Genomic DNA, 17,772 nt, shown 5'->3' on the forward strand with positions numbered 1-17,772 from the left:
ATTGGCTGATTAGCAATTTATGTTACCAAGCAACTGAACAGGTGTACCTAATACAGAAGGCGGTGAGTGTATATGTACTGTGCTCCGTGTGTGTCCTTCTCCCCATCTATGAAGCCATGTTACAACATTTTGCATCTGCATGACAGCGGAGGGTGGTCATGGGAAGGGGCGGGGCATCATGTCAGTATAATACAGAGAAGAATCCACCTAGGAGTCTGCGGCATTAGTTATTTTTGGTGCCAGCATCCCTGTGGTACTTGTGTTTCCAGCATTGGTCCCTGTGCAGGATGGGCATTATAGGAGTAAAGCGGAGTTCCACTCACGCTGTCAAAAAATAAAAGTCAGCAGATATAAAAACTGTAGCTGCTGACTTTTAAAAAACAGTCACTTACCTGTCCCTCGGTATGTCCCCCGAAGCCCATTTCACCAGCCGTCCTGTATTCCAGGAGCCCGGCATCTTCAGTGTGGGCACCCGGCTGTGATAGCTTGCGGCTTCACAGCCGGGTACCCACTGCGCATGCGCCAGTAGTGCTGCGCTTCATGAATGGTCCTGTAGTCTTCTGGGACCTGTCACGTGTCCCAGAAGACTACAGGGAGGGAGGAAAGGAGGACACCTTCCGTTTCCAATTGCCTAGGCAGTCCAAGTGCAATTGGGAGCCGGTACCTGTCAAATTCGGGTACCTGCCCCCCAAAGATGCCAAACAATGGGGAGCTGGGGAGCAGTCCTTAAAGCAGAACTTCCCCTTTTGGGTGGAGCTCCGCTTTAAGTCAGAAAATTAAGTCCTGCTCAGGGGTGGACTGACAACTCATGGGGCCCCCGGGCAATAGGGGATCATGGGGCCCTTGTGTCCTTGCCCAAACTCAAAAAAGCCTATGAAAAAGGTACCAGGGGCATCTCATGGGGCCCCCTACTGACCTCGGGCAGTGCCCGAGTTTCCAAATGGTCAGTCCGCCCCTGGTCCTGCTAGATCACTTCAGTCCGGCCCCTTTTGCAGGTAGAGCAATGTAAAACAAATAGGTGCCTATACTGTTTAAAATCCAACAATATACTGTCTCGCCCTGCTCTGCACATGCTCAGTTGCTCTCTATTTTTCAGCACTGTGCTGAATTTGTAGAGGCCGATCTGCTGACAACCTAAAGATTTACTGCTGCTCAGGGGCTCTGGGCTTCAGCAAAATGGCAGCCTCCAGCAAGAAGAGACGGGAACAATGCTGGAGGGAATTTACAGCACACATTAATTTTGGTAGCATAATTATTAATGTGGAATGTATTTTCCTTGCTAAAGAGCATTATTTTTTATCAAGTTGTTATTGGTAAAGTTCCACTTCATTTACTTCTAGGAGTTCATTACTTGTAGGTAAAGGAAGGCTCAGGTACCATCGGACATAAAGGGGGATTTACTAAAACTGGAGAGTGCAAAATCTGATGCAGCTGTGCATGGCGGCCAATCAGCTTCTAACTTCAGCTTGTTCAATTAAGCCATATGAAATGATATAGAAGGAGCGCTGGGTAAGAAGCTGACAGCATCAAAGTATACCTTCTACCCTCTAAAAACTCTCATAAAATGCATGCAGCGCTAAAATGATAAATAGTAATACAAGTGAAGTATGTACAAGCGCCAGCAGGCATAGAAGTGAAAAAGATCATAAATCGTCCAATTTTGGCGTATAAATAGAACAATAATCAATGATCAATAATCAATAGACTGTAGTCAAGTGACAATGGTGGTGAATATGAAGTCCACTGAAGTAATAATTCAATTCCGTGACTTGAGTAATAAGAGAATGGTAATGTGAATGCACTAACCAGAAGCGCAATCTTTTTGCGCATTTGTGTAAAAAGTAAATTCCATCATAGTCATCTGGATGTGGATAGGACCAAGGCAAACATCTGGCACACGTCAGCATACAAGTTGATTAACCCCTTTACGCTGGCCGCACCCGGCGTCTGGGCCTAGATGCCGAGCGGCCGCACATTTGCGTTCAGGTAAGAAAAAACATATGTGCTGAAAGCGCGCGGCCTGCTCGCTCCCAGCACACATGTCCGGTACTCATGGAAATGTCCCGGTCTGCTCTTTCGATTGGGACCTTTCCTGATCATGTGACCGCCGTGACGACACGGTCACATGATCCCTAAACCACCCCCCGCCTCCCAGCTTCTGAAACGCTTAAAGGGCTGGGAGGCGCCGGCGAGAAGGGGTTAATGGACCATACGCACATTCTCCAGGGACATCTCATATGTTCATGACCGATGGACAGGGACCCACAAATCGTATAATAGTATCCACCTTAAAAGGCTCGTGTAATAACAAGCCAAAAAAGTACTTGATATTCAGAATAAAAAATACTGCACTAGGTATTGTGTATTAACATAGAATGCACTCACATCTGGCAAAAATACTGGCAAGCATGAGGTTCCAAAGATGACCGCTGGCCTTCCTGACAGCCTCAGCGGTGTGACATACACAGCTAGGCTCCTCCAAACGCGTTTCGTGCCCGAGCACGTCTTCAAAGGGCTAATTAAGCGTTGACAAAAATAACAGGAAGCTGATTGGCTAACGTGCACAGCCACACCAGATTTTGCACTCTCCAGTTTTAGTAAATCAACCCCACTGTGTCACGTGGCTACATGCGTTACATTAAGGCAGCCTATTCATTTAAATGGGCTGCCAATGCACAGAACCAAACAACAGATTGCAGCATATTTTTCTCACGCAGTGGTGGTACGCTGAAACACCTACATTGAACCAGTGTTGCCTTGGTGCACTGCAGTGCCAATCAAAATGAATGACACCATAAAGCGCTCACACTTGACTCAAGCTCTGCAGTTAGATGCATGTTAGCACAACACAACCAAATGCACAAGTGTGTGTTACACTTTCAGAGATTTAAGCTCACACTTTTCCACTGCACTGCATCGTGGTAACACACCGTTGCTGTGATGCAACAGTGCATTGCCATTCATTTTAACTGAGAGCTCATGTGTTGCAATACACCACAATGCACAGTGATGGAATACTATGCGTTGTGGTGCACTGCATTGCCAGGAATGCTGCCTGTCCATTTTTGTGGACATTTTGGAGCATTGCCAGCCCATTACATAGTTACATAGTTAGTCTGGCTGAAAAAAGACAAAAGTCCATCCAGGTCAACCATAGAAAAAAAAAAAAAAAGTTATAATCCTATACCCACAGTTGATCCAGAGGAAGGCAAAAAAACCCAGCAAAGCATGATCCAATTTGATCCTGCAGGGGAAAAATTTCTTCCTGATCCCCCGAGAGGCAATCGGATATTCCCTGGATCAACTTTACCTATAAATGTTATATCCAGTTATATTCTGTGTATCCAAGAAACAATCCAGGACTTTTTTAAAGCAATCCACTGAGCTGGCCAGAACCAACTCTTGAGGGAGTCTATTCCACGTTTTCACAGCTCTCACTGTGAAGCCCATTCATTTGAATAAAGCAGCAAACGTTAATACATGGGCGCTAATGCAATTCACTGAAAAAGTGCAAACCGGCCATAGTGTCTACATCACCAATCTTCACCCAAACCGTCCTCTCCACTCCTCGCACGACCTCCTGCTCTCTAGCTCCCTTGTCTCCTCCTCCCATGCTCGTCTCCAGGACTTCTCCAGAGCTTCCCCCATCCTCTGGAACTTTCTACCCCAATCTATCAGTATATCCCTTACTCTGCTCACTTTTAGGCGGTCTCTGAAAACCTATCTCTTCAGGAAGCCTATCCTGCCCTCAGCTAATACTGAAATCTTCTATTCCTCCTACCAGTCCATCCCCCCCAGTTATTACATTTTGTACCACCAGCCCCTCCCTCCTAGATTGTAAGCTCCCAGGATCAGGGCCCTCCTATCCCTCTTGTATTGATCTGTATTGTTGCTGTATTGTCTCCCGTTATATTGTAAAGTGCTGAGCAAACTGTTGGCACTATATAAATCCTGTATAATAATAATAATAATAATATATAAATCCTGTATAATAATAATAGTGTCAAAGTGTGAAGATCCCGGTTACACAAGGACTCGGCAATCATTATCCTAATTTTCGTTATTACATCTGAACTGTCCAGTTTTTAGTCTTTGCGTCAATCAGTACAACTCAAAAATTAACTGTTTTCATGTTTAACAGGAAAATACAGAGAAGGAGATGAACAGAAAATAGAGCCGGCGCCACACCTGACCTGTGCAAGTTTCCCGGAAGCCGTGGATCACATCTTAAAGGATCTGCTATAAGAACACCTTGTGCAGATTGACTCACCGGCCAGCTATCCACCAATCAGTCTATTCATCCTACCAAGCATGCCCCAGGTTCACTTGGCCCTCCCCAGCAGCTTTCACCTTCCTTCCTCCCCGATGCTCCCTTCTGCTGCTTTGTATAAGCTGCAAGTCGCTGGAGTTGAAGCTTACAAAGGGCTATAGCCTCCCCTTGTGATAGCACTGATTGGCCCGGCAGTGTCACATGGCGTGAGTCACATGCTCCTTCATACTGCGTATTTCCTTTAGCTTCCTGTACTAAGTGGAGCACCTTTGGGGGTATATGGAGGGATTAAAGTCAGCCTGTTGCTTTGTGTTTAATCCCTTCCTGCCAGCCAAACACATATGTCGCAGCTCAGAAATGGGCTTTAACGCTGTGCTGCCACATACGTGCTCACTTGGCCCCCCAGTACTGTGACAGTGCGGTCACCGACCACTCCAATCACTGCTTAGGGTTAGGACTGGGTAAGGTGGGCTCCTGATCCTCTTGTGATCACTGTAACAGCCTATCACAGTGATCACAAGGGGAAGCCCACCTATCAGCTTCTGACATTCAGTTGTCCTCAGGGCTGGCTCCTGCTGGGGTTACAGAGGGACTCAAATTACAATTTTTTTTTTTTTTTAAATTAAAGTGTTACTAAACCCACAACAGTACAATCAGTCTGTAGATGTAGTAAAGCATGCTTGTTATACTCACTGTGGAACCTAAGGGTTTAATCCTCCGCATTGTGTAAAAAGGCTGTTTGATCCTGTCTTCTCTGCTTCTCCCCTTTTTCAAGCGAACATCTCTTACTCACCGGATATAGTAAATGCGGGGTCCGGGGAGACCGGATATAGTGAATGCAGGGTCCGGGGACACTGGATACAGTGAATGCAGGATCCTGGGAGACCGGATATAGTGAATGCAGGGCCCGGGGAGACCAGATATAGTGAATGCAGGGTCCGGGGAGAGTGGATATAGTGAATGCAGGGCCCGGGGAGACCAGATATAGTGAATGCAGGGTCCGGGGAGAGTGGATATAGTGAATGCAGGGTCCGCGGAGACCGGATATTGTGAATGCAGTGTACAGGGAGAGCGGATATAGTGAATGCAGGGTCCGGGGAGAGTGGATATAGTGAATGCAGGGTCCGGGCAGAGCGGATATAGTGAATGCAGAGTCTGGGGAGAGCGGATATAGTGAATGCAGGGTCCGGGGAGACCGGATATAGTGGATGCAGGGTCCGGGGAGACCGGATATAGTGGATGCAGGGTCCGGGGAGACCGGATATAGTGAATGCAGGGTCCGGGGAGACCGGATATAGTGAATGCAGGGTCCGGGGAGACCGGATATAGTGAATGCAGGGTCCGGGGAGACCGGATATAGTGAATGCAGGGTCCGGGGAGAGTGGATATAGTGAATGCAGGGTCCGCGGAGACCGGATATTGTGAATGCAGTGTCCGCGGAGACCGGATATTGTGAATGCAGTGTACGGGGAGAGCGGATATAGTGAATGCAGGGTCCGGGGAGAGCGGATATAGTGAATGCAGGGTCCGGGGAGAGCGGATATAGTGAATGCAGGGTCCGGGCAGAGCGGATATAGTGAATGCAGGGTCCGGGCAGAGCGGATATAGTGAATGCAGAGTCTGGGGAGAGCGGATATAGTGAATGCAGGGTCCGGGGAGACCGGATATAGTGGATGCAGGGTCCGGGGAGACCGGATATAGTGAATGCAGGGTCCGGGGAGACCGGATATAGTGAATGCAGGGTCCGGGGAGACCGGATATAGTGAATGCAGGGTCCGGGGAGACCGGATATAGTGAATGCAGGGTCCGGGGAGACCGGATATAGTGAATGCAGGGTCCGGGGAGACCGGATATAGTGAATGCAAGGTCCGGGGAGACCAGATATAGTGAATGCAGGGTCCGGGGAGACCAGATATAGTGAATGCAGGGTCCGGGGAGAGCAGATATAGTGAATGCAGGGTCCTGGGTTTAGTAACACTTTAAGTATATAATACACAGTACCCCAGTGAAGTGCCCCCTAAACAACTCCACTGGTTTCTGAAACATGATACTGTCAGACCTTTGTACTTTGTAATATAGATACCTCCAGCAGGAGATAGGCAGAGACTGAAGGAAGGGGCCGTGCCTCCCACTAGTACAGGGGCTGTTGGGTGCTTAGTATAGGAGATGAATGAGACCTCGTGGATTTGTATGGGGCTGGACACAGGGTAAGGCCCTATACTTCCACTGGGCTCACTGCATAGGGCTGTGCTATACTGAAAGGATTCCTGCTGGAGAGGCTGAGAACATTGGAGCCTATCAGAGCTGAGCTACTAGGATAAGTAAGCAGATGGGCTGGAGGTGTAGATTCATTCCCCGGGTGAGGAAGGGTGGCAGAGCGTTCATTTTGGTACAACTGTACTTAAGGAGTAAACTAGTCATAGGAATACATACAGGATCCTCCCAACATCTGGGGGGAAAAAAGACCCAACCAGTCTGAAATGGGCCCTGTGAGGGCTCTAAACACTCCTACCTCTTTCTATTCACATAAATGTCTATGTTCGGATGAGCTGAGCATAAATGTTCATAGGACAGCCGTCTGACAGATGAGCCTCTGTACCTGTATCCACCATCTTCACTGAGACATCAAGTCAGGTTCAAAGGACTTCCCCTGAAACCGACTGGCTATTAAAATGAAAATTTTCAGCCTTTAGTTTTCAATTTAATAAAACAAATGCAAACCCTAACAATGAACTTCTGTTTTTGGCACCCATTTGGTCTGTTAAATATATCATTAAAGGTGTTCTGTTATTCAAAGGTTTCTCTGTTTGAAAAAAATACCTTTTGATCCTTCTAGAAATGTTGTCAGATGATAGCTTGCTCTCTGCCTGCCACGCAGTCATCAGTTACATTGTTCTCAGCTATCTCTAATGCCTCGTACATAACATGAGAATATCAGATGAATGATCGCCTGTTTTTGGGTTTTTTTTTTTTGTTTTGTTTTGTTTTTTTGCATGCTAGTCTCATATTGAAAATGAAGAGGATACTAAAGTTATGAAAATTCTGGTAAGGCAACTTCAAAAGTAATGTATTGTAATGTATTCTTTTGTTCCTGAGCATGCGCGGTTTTGGTCACTCGATTTTATACAGACAAATAATGTACTCATTAGAAATCGCTCGTTCTGTTATCGTACGCAAAAACGTTTTGTGTTTCTTCCTTCGGATAACTTTGCACGTACTGTCGTGATCGGCTCTGGAAAGTTGTGTGCTAACAAAAAGATTATGTGATGATTGCCACGAAAGCGATATTTTTCACCTGATTTTCTCATAGTGTGTACTAGACTTAAAGTGGAGCACCACCCAAAAGAGGAAGTTCCACTTTAAGGACTGCTTCCCCGCTCCCCATTAAGGATTGGCACCTTTGGGGGGCGGGGGGGGGGCGGGTACCCGAATTTGACAGGTCCCCGCTCCCACTTCTGGTCCGATCGTCTAGGCCAGGGGTAGGCAACCTGCGGCTCTCTAGCTGTTGTGGAACTACATTTCCCATGAGGCATTGCAAAATTAACAGTTACATCTATAACTTGCAGAGGCATGATGGAACTTGTAGTCCTGCAACAGCTGGAGAGCCGCAGGTTGCCTACCTCTGGCCTAGGCGATCGGAAGCGGAAGGTGTCCTCCGTCCCTCCCTCCCTGTAGTCTTTTAGGACATGTGACGGGTCCCAGAAGACTACAGAACCATTTATGAAGCTCAGCACTACTCGCACATGCGCAGTAGGCACCCGGCTGTGAAGCCGCAAGCTATCACAGCCGGGTGCCCACACTGAAGATGCCGGCCTCCTGGAATACAGGACGGCCGGTGAAACGGGCTGCAGGGGACCACACCGTGGGACCGAGGGACAGGTAAGTGGCTGTTTTTTTTAAAATTCAGCAGCTACAGTTTTTGGAGCTGCTGACTTTTATTTTTTGACAGGTTGAGTGGAACTCCGCTTTAAGAGCTACAGAACCCTTCCCCTGTTATTGTATAGAATAGAGTACAGAGAGGTTTTCTCTAGCCCTGCCCCAGGGTGACAATGCTGCTCCATCATTGATACCATACAGACAGTGAACATTGTCCCTCTAGGACAGGAAGTGTGTTATTGGCAGAATCACAAGTTGAAAAATTAAAGAAAAGGAATCCCATAATAAGAAAATGGGTGCAGCCGCCACATCTAAGGGGTAAAAAGGCAATATATACAGTTTTTGTTCTTGGATTTTGACACACTAGACCCTCCACCCCTTATAAGCTCTCCCATGATTAGAGCCTACCTCCTACTCAGGTTATAGTTATGGCCCTCTGCATCACAGTGCGCTCAGCCTTCCCATGGGGGCTCCCAAACTGAATGAGAGTATTTCAGCATTGATACACCAAAGACATTGGGGGTTATTTACTAAAGCTGGAGAGTGGAAAATCTGGATCAGCTCTGTACAGAAACCAATCGGCTTCCAGGATTTATTGTCAAAGCTTAATTAACACAAGCTGAAGTTAGAAGCTATATAAACAAAATGCAGCGCTGTTAGAAGATGATATGAAGTAATAATGAAACACAGTCCAATGAAAAAGTGCTCCTTGATTCCCAGTGCAAACGGTAGAAATACACACTAACCAGAAAGCGTACAAGTAATACGCATGTGAACATATATCCTGAAGACTCCCCTCTCCTTTCTGGTCTGGTCATAGGAATAGCTGGGAAAGATGGAAATCCTACGCCCTCATGTGGTGAAAGAGTGGTCCAGCAGGTCAGAAAAGGATCAATCTGGATAAGCCTCCCCCTTCACAGGAGCTGACACAGGGATCACTTGGGGCTGTAAGGGTTGAAGAAGCTCCTCACAGGAGACATAGGGAAGCACTCATAGTGTAGTAGGTATAGATTTTATTTAGAAAACATCGGTGCATAGTAAACATAATAGTGCCAAGTATGGATGAACACACTGACCCCTTAAGAAATCAAGATGGCCGCCGGGCCTCCATGTGGCGCCGGCGGCTTAATGTCAACGGCGTCCTGGGCTCCATCTGACGCGTTTCTATGCTCTACCTCTGAAGAAGTGCGTGCGCACGAAACGCGTCAGATGGAGCCCAGGACGCCGTTGACATTAAGCCGCCGGCGCCACGTGGAGGCCCGGTGGCCATCTTGATTTCTTAAGGGGTCAGTGTGTTCATCCATACTTGGCACTATTATGTTTACTATGCACCGATGTTTTCTAAATAAAATCTATACCTACTACACTATGAGTGCTTCCCTATGTCTCCTGTGAGGAGCTTCTTCAACCCTTACAGCCCCAAGTGATCCCTGTGTCAGCTCCTGTGAAGGGGGAGGCTTATCCAGATTGATCCTTTTCTGACCTGCTGGACCACTCTTTCACCACATGAGGGCGTAGGATTTCCATCTTTCCCAGCTATTCCTATGACCAGACCAGAAAGGAGAGGGGAGTCTTCAGGATATATGTTCACATGCGTATTACTTATACGCTTTCTGGTTAGTGTGTATTTCTACCGTTTGCACTGGGAATCAAGGAGCACTTTTTCATTGGACTGTGTTTCACTATTACTTCATATCATCTTCTAACAGCGCTGCATTTTGTTTATATATGTATTTTGGGACTTTTATGCATTTTCCTTTAATGTTCAGCTGCTATAATTATTGAGAGCGCTTACTATATATATTTTACTATTCTCTTGAAGTTAGAAGCTGATTGGCTACCATGCACAGCTGCGCCAGATTATAAGAGCACCAATTTTAGTAAATCTACCCGGTGTTTGTCTGGTATTAGTGTGAGAGACAGTTTATCTAACCCTATAGGGCTCTTTCAAACGGATGTTCCTGAAAAACGTGTAGGCGGACCCGATCAGAACCTCCATTCTCCTCTATGGAGCGGTGGGTGTAATCAGACGTGTCCATTTACACCCGCCGTCATTCCTGAAAAACGGGTAGGCGGACCCGATCAGAACCTCCATTCTCCTCTATGGAGCAGCGGGTGTAAACAGACATGTGATCATTTACACCCGCCGACGTTCCTGAAAAACAGGTAGGCGGACCCGATCAGAACCTCCATTCTCCTCTATGGAGCGGTGGGTGTAAACAGACATGTGACCATTTACACCCGTCAACGTTCCTGAAAAATGGGTAGGTGGACCCGATCAGAACCTCCATTTTCCTCTATGGAGCGGCAGGTGTAAGCAGACATGTGTCCATGTGTCATAGCAATGCCTTCTGAAAGTTAAGATCCCTAAAATAATGCCTGCTGATATTTCAGACCCCAAACCAATGCCTGCTGATATTTAGGACCCCAAAATCATACCTGATGATACTTTGGATGCTGGAACAATGCCTACAGATACTCTGGACCCCAGAACAATGCATGCTGACACTTGGCAATCCAAAACAATACCTGGGACCCCAGAACAATGCCTGCTGACATTTGGGACCCCAAAATCATGCCTGATGATACTTTGGAGCCTAGAACAATGCCTACAGATACTCTGGACCCCCAGAACAATGCAGGCTGACACTTGGCAATCCAAAACAATACCTGGGACCCCAAAACAATGCCTGCTGACACCTGGAACCCCAAAACAATGCATGCTGACACTTGGGACCTTAAAACCATGCCTGATGATAATTTGAACCCTATAACAATGCCTACAGATATACTGGACCCCATGAAAATGCATGCCAACATTTGTCAATCCAGAACAATACATACTTATACCAAGGACGCCAGAACAATGCATTCTGACACTTGGGACCTCATAGATCGATGCATGCTCACACTCTCAACCACAGAAAACAATGCATGCTAATGCTCTGGACCCCAGAAAAATGTATGTAGATACATGGGACCCAGAACAAAACATGCTGATACTTGTGACACTGTACCAATACCTGCTGACATTTAGTACCCCCACATAATGCATGCTGACAACTAAGACCCCAGAATAATGCACATTGCCACTTCGGACATCCAGAATGATGCCCCAAAAAATATGAAACATCAACAAATGAATACTAAAAATCATATGCTGTCCTTGAGAAAGAAAAAAACAAGTGTCCAAAGAGTCCATTCTCTGGTTTCTGAAGGCTGCTTTAAATGTTTTTGTTACATAAAGATTATGGAGAGATCAGCGAGGTTGCAGTGCAGCTGAGTTCTTATCCCACCAGTAAGAAGAGACATCACATATGTACAGAGATATAAATCAGATTACAGGACCCCTCCATTCCATTCACTCCACCCTCTGCACAGCTTTAAGTACTTTACACTTGAAAGTTAAAACCCTTCTTACTGGGAGCATAGTAAATAACTTGCCTCCAAAGTCATAGGGAGCCTTTTAAATACTGACATATGGCAGATCTGAGTTTATTAAAGATTATATTATTTTTTTTTTTATTCTGACGACAAAGAAAACACATTAAAGAGAGGAGGAAGAGCTCACAATTAATCTTTAAATGTTTTAAGCAAAACTAAGACCCTTTCTGTTGATCTGTGCTTAGGGACTGCGGATATGTAGTCACACAACACTGTCTGCTTTTCAAAAAACATTTTCTTGTACTGAGAGCAAATATGATGTGACAGTACAGAATGAAACTATTTGTTTTTGCTACATATGAGTATTACACCTTCTACAGTACAATATAAGGAGATTAACATGTTCAGCTCTCACGCCTGTAGTGTAATGGCAACTTTGGGAATTCCAGGAAAACTCCGGACACGAACTTGAGGAAAACAAGCTTTTTATTTACCAGCTGGTTGACCTAGCCAGACTCGTGTTTGCAAGCTAAGTGCCTTGAAAAGCATCAACAACATCAACAATGACGTCACAATGCATATATTTCCTCTTTACTTTTTGTAGCTTTAAAATACATTCTGAGCAGTTCAGGACATAGCCTTTGCGGTTTCACATTTAGATAAAATATCACCAACTGAAAATTAGGGTGTCAGCTGCTAGACTGGAACACATTGTTCCACAGGAAATGAGGGGGAGGAAGTGAGCTGATGACCTTTTTCTGCAAACAGATGCTTTTAGAAAGGGGAACTCTGTAATATTTGGGTGCTGCCACAGTAGGCCTCATGCACATAGGTGCTTGGGACTGTACAACCTACAATTCAGGAGTATTTATTACAGGTACTTCTATAGTGCCATCAATTTACATATATATTGTACACAGCCGTCCCTGCTCTCAAGCAGCTCACAATCTAAGGTACTATACATACTAGGGCCAATAGAGAAAAGAGCCAATGAACCTGCTAGCATGTCTATGGAGTGTGGGAGGAAACCGGAGTACCTGGAAGAAACCCATGCACCTACAGTATAGGGAGAACATGCAAACTCCAGGCAGGTAGTGTCGTTGTTGGGATTCAAATTAACCCTAGTGCTGCTAGGCCCAAAGAAATGAATGACTATATGCGGGTATGTGCAGTACTTACATAGACATGCAGATGTGTACAGACATATACTCCTGGACTTAGTCTGCCTTCCAGGTCATATGTTCATACACATGTGCGATGCAAGTGTTTATGAAAGTACCGGCAAACCTCCACTAATTGTAAAACCAATAGGAGCTCCTGTTAATAAAAAGTTAACTTTTTTCTACAATTTCTGCTGAAGGAATGAATCTGGGTTGATTGGGACTGATTAGGATTAACTAAAGTGTTATACAGATTTGCAGGTTTTTTTTAACTGGCATGGTTGCTTTAACTGACATTGAATGCCAATCAAAGGGCACAACTTTGATCTGCTATGAATGAACCAGAGAAGTTTTAATAACATTGCTTTATTGCAGCTTTTCCTGACACTACAAATGTGTTTCTGAGTGTTGGCCCACACATGAGCAGTAAAGCTAGGTTCACACTTGTTCAGGCTGGGATTGTTCGCAAATTTACGTGCGTTCCCGACCCCCAGGCAAAGCATGCTGCTCTTTACCAAATGCAGGGGGTGCCATTAAGAATCAGTGGCAAAACGCTCATGTTTTTGCACACTCGAAAAACCTCATGGTGCCGCAGGATTTTTAAAAAGAGGGTCCGTGGGCTGCCGTACCCACAGAACGTGCTTGGCACAAGTGTGAACCTAGCCTTAGATCTGCTCCTATGTAAAATATCATTGCTGGTAAATGGGGTTGAAGAACTATGAGAAAGTAGGGGTTGGCCATACTATATGCATGTGCAGAATGCCCAATGGTCAGAGCTGGTAAAAGGCCACTGAGAGTATTCGCCTGACCATGCAACCTTGCCCAGCCGCAGCCCAGACAAAACGTACAAATGTACCTGTACCTGTACCTCTCCAACCTGTTTTAGGGTGCGAGCAAATAGGAATGATGTTCCGCACTTGGTGGACTTGCTTCAAAATTAAACACCATACAGTATACAATGATATACTGGGGTTGATTTACTAAAACTAGAGAGTGCAAAATCTGGTGCAGCTGTTCATGGCAGCCAATCAGCTCCCAATCTCACCTTGTTCAATTAAGCTTTGGCACTAATGACGGCCATACATGGGTCAAAATTCAACCAATTTTTTGTTGCTAAGAATAATTGCCCGATTTTCGCTCTGTTAGTGGGTCAATGGCACCGGTCGATTTTCGTGGTTCCTCCCCTTTTCAGTGATTGGGCATGTTGAAAAATTTGTGAAAAATGACCGATTTTTGACTCGATGGTCAAATTATACGATCGCTTTTCCGAAAATAATTTGCGCATAAGCCGTGACGTGCAAGGAACAGAAGTTTCACCTGTTATATGGGGAGAATTTTATGACTCGATCGGCTGATTCTAGAAATCATTGATGTCACCATCAGATTACCGAGCGAATGACGTTTTCGGTTTTCAGACGAAAAATCATTCGGAATTCGAACCATGTATGGTCTGCATTAATCCTCATGCACATGGGACGTTTTTACAGTGGCTGTTTTTGGTGTTTGGCTTTTTTTCTACAGCCAATAAACCCCCCAGCATGTTATCCTATGTGTCCATGCACACATAGACTGTGATCAACGTTTTTTGGCTGGGACGTTTTTTGGCTGGAAAAAAAAACCAAAACTAGTAGGTTTCTAAAGGAGTTTTTAGCTGTAAAAACGCTCTAATGCTGAAAAACACAGCAAAACACAGTGAAAAAAGTTTTTGGACTTTTTTGACCCCAAAAAATTATAAAAAACCTGCAAATGCGGGAAAAAGCCACTAATCGCTAATGCAAAAATGCTAAAAAAACTCAGGTTTTTAACGTTACACAGCTAACGTTACCAGCGTTATCAAAACGTCCCGTGTGCATGAGGACTAAAACCTGGAAGCTGATTGGCCGCCATGCACAGCTGCACCAGATTTTGCACTCTCCAGTTTTAGTAAATCAACCCCATTGTGTAACCGGCTTTAATATTCCTAAGAACCCCCACGTCGCCCTATTAAGCAAACCCAAAGCTGACATTTCTGGACACTCACATACTTGTCTTGTACATGTTTCTGGCCGCCATAATATCCATAGCAAAGGGGATGGAATGCTCCAGTGGTGAATATTGCCACAAAGAAAAATAAAATTTGAGAGAATTTGTAATCCTTGAATATGTTATATACAATCTAGGAGTGAGTGGGTGGGGAAAGTCTCTGTTCGGGGGGGTATTTTCTTTGTATTCTTTCATTCTCTTCTTCTCTTTCCTGGGTATGTTATTCTCTTCTTTTCTATCTTTGAGCTCCAGATATGTTTACAGCTCTCTATGAGAGATCATTGCTATGGATGGATCAGTATTACAGTGAACGTTAGGGGGGGGCTTTGGATCCACAATGCTACTACCAGGATACCATGACATTTTACACTTCATTTAGATTTTTTTTTTAACAAGATGAGTGATCAGCTCCTTCTCTACACAACTCAGCTCCATTTATTGGTTCTGTATTGACTGTATAACACTCATGCTTGCTGTATACCTCTGCTTTGTACAATATTTCACAACTGTAAGACCAGAGACATGCTTGTAATGTCTTATCCTTTATTGAAAACATAAAAAAATATTAAAACACAAAGAAGTACGTACCTGTACTAAATTGTACATGTAATCAGAGGTCATTGCTGCGTAGGGTGCAGTTCCACCCAAAAGTGGAAGCTCCACTTGTTTGCCCCCTCCGCCCTCCACTGCCATATTTGGAACCTTTTGGGGGGGAGCGGATGCCTGGTTTTGACAGGTACCCAACTCCTACTTCCAGCTCAGTTTGCCACGGTAAAGTGAGCCAGAAGTTCGGTCCCCTCCTCCCTCCCACAGTCTCCTGGGAACTTTTACAGGTCTCAGGAGACTGCCGGACCAATCAGGAGTCGCGGTGCGACGTGCACATGCGCAGTGGGCACCAGGATGTGAAGCCACATGCTGTCACAGCCTGGTGCCCACAGGTGAGATGCACTGCAGAGGAGAGAAGGAGAGAAAAGACGGCGCAGGTGAGAACATCGCTGGACCCTGGGACAGGTAAGTGTGTTTATTCACCCTAGGTTCCCATCTATGCGGGTGGTGCCACTGCGGATCTGCATGAAAATCCGTGCAGCCGCACCACCCGCACAGAGAAATGCGGATCTGCGAACGAGTGCCATTAGTTCTAATGGCACGCCGCCCGCACTGGAAAACTCAACCGTACTGGGAACCTCGGCTGCGTTTTCCAAAGAAGTGCAGGGACTTCTTCCCTGCGTGTCCCGGGGCACGGGAGTCCATTCAAATGAATGGGCTCTCATGCCCGCGCAAAACACAGCCCGCACAGCCACATACAGTGGAACCTCAACCTACGAGCGTACTAACGTGCGAGTTTTCCGAGATATGAGCAGTCGCTCGGACGATTTTTTGCTTCGGCACGCGAGCAGAATTTTAAGATACGAGTTTGAGGCGCGCGCAGCTCTAAGTGTATATTTTCAAGGCGCGCGCAGCTCAGAGGGTATGAGTCACAGCATCCCATCTCCGAGCCTTTCTCTCTCTCTCTCGCTGTCTACACGTGATTGAAATCCCAACTTCTAACTTTGTTGTAACCATGGCACCAAAGAAAGCAAGTGGTAGTGCGAGTACCGAGAAGAGGAGGATGATGTCCCTCGAAATAAAGCTTGAAATCGTCGAGAAGCATGAGTAAGGCATGCGAGTAAAGGAACTGGCCAAGCACTACGACCGTACAACGTCAACGATCTGCACCATCTTAAAACAGAAGGAGTCCCTAAAGAAAATTAAGCCAGCCAAAGGTGTCAAGATTATTTCAAAGCGCCGTACAGATGTGCATGAGAAGATGGAGAATCTGCTGTTGGTGTGGCTGACGGAAAAACAACTTGCCGGAGATACCGTCACCGAGGGAATAATCTGCGAGAAGGCGCGCAGTATTTTTTCAGATTTACAACAGCAAACCCCAGGCACTTCAACGGAGGAGGAATCCTTTAAAGCCAGTCGGGGCTGGTTTGATAATTTTAATAAAAGGACGGGGATTCACTCCGTTGTTAGGCATGGTGAGGCAGCAAGTGCTGATGTAAAGGCAGCAGAGGAGTTTGTGAAAACTTTCGCAGAATTCGTCGAGGAAGAAGGATACATCCCCCAGCAAATCTTCAACTGTGACGAGACAGGGCTGTTCTGGAAGAAGATGCCGAGGAGAACATACATCACCGAAGAGGAGAAGAGGATGCCAGGACACAAACCTATGAAGGATAGGTTGACCCTCGCCCTGTGTGCCAATGCGAGTGGTGACTGCAAAATAAAGTCGCTACTCGTATACCATTCGGAGAACCCCAGAGCCTTTAAAGCACACAAGATAATAAAGGAGAAACTCCATGTTATGTGGAGGGCAAACCCTAAGGCGTGGGTCACCAGGCAGTTCTTTATCGACTGGGTAAACCTTGTGTTTGGTCCTTCGGTGAAGAAATATTTGAAGAACAACAACCTGCCCCTGCGAGCCCTTCTCGTCCTCGACAATGCTCCTGCACATCCACCACAGATCGAGGAAGAAATACTTGATGAGTATAATTTTGTGAAGGTTCTCTACCTTCCTCCAAACACCACCCCTATCCTCCAGCCAATGGACCAACAGGTAATATCAAATTTCAAGAAACTCTACACCAAGCACCTGTTTCGCCGTTGCTTTGAGGTGACAGAGAACACAAACCTCACCCTTCGAGAGTTTTGGAAGGAGCATTTTAACATAGCAATAGGCCTCAAAATCATCGATATTGCCTGGCAGGGGGTTACGAAAAGGAGCTTGACCTCTGCTTGGAAGAAGCTGTGGCCTGAAAATGTGGCTGAAAGAGATTTTGAAGGGTTTGAGATTGAGGAAGAAGAGGAGCCAGTGGAGGAAGAGATCGTGTCCATTGGCAAGACTATAGGTCTGGAGGTGGATGAAAGAGACATCGAGGAACTCGTTGAGGAGCACTCCGAGGAACTTACGACTGACGAGTTAAAGGAGTTACAAGAGCAACGGCACACAGAAGCATTAACTGAAGCTACTTCGGAGGGAGAGGAGACAGAGCCAGAGATAATCAGTACAAAAGACCTCAA

General features: G+C 45.8%; 1 protein-coding gene across 2 annotated transcripts in view; it reads left to right on the plus strand.

Annotated features, from left to right (window-relative positions):
• HDHD2 (haloacid dehalogenase like hydrolase domain containing 2) overlaps positions 1-17,772 on the plus strand; it is a 77,630-nt gene that overhangs the window by 47,162 nt on the left and 12,696 nt on the right. Inside the window, exon 7 of one of the 2 annotated variants that reach the window (XM_089681593.1) lies at positions 4,142-7,066. The exons of the other annotated variant lie outside the window; for it this stretch is intronic. Coding sequence (XP_089537719.1) covers positions 4,142-4,245 — 104 coding nt within the window. The 3' untranslated portion in view covers positions 4,246-7,066. Of the gene's footprint in view, positions 1-4,141; positions 7,067-17,772 lie in introns of those variants that run through there. 2 annotated transcript variants of the gene reach the window in all.

This window comes from Staurois parvus, unplaced genomic scaffold, assembly GCF_062004578.1.
Source record: "Staurois parvus isolate SC_StPar_1 unplaced genomic scaffold, SC_StPar_1.0 ptg000272l, whole genome shotgun sequence".
Classification (NCBI taxonomy): domain Eukaryota; kingdom Metazoa; phylum Chordata; class Amphibia; order Anura; family Ranidae; genus Staurois; species Staurois parvus.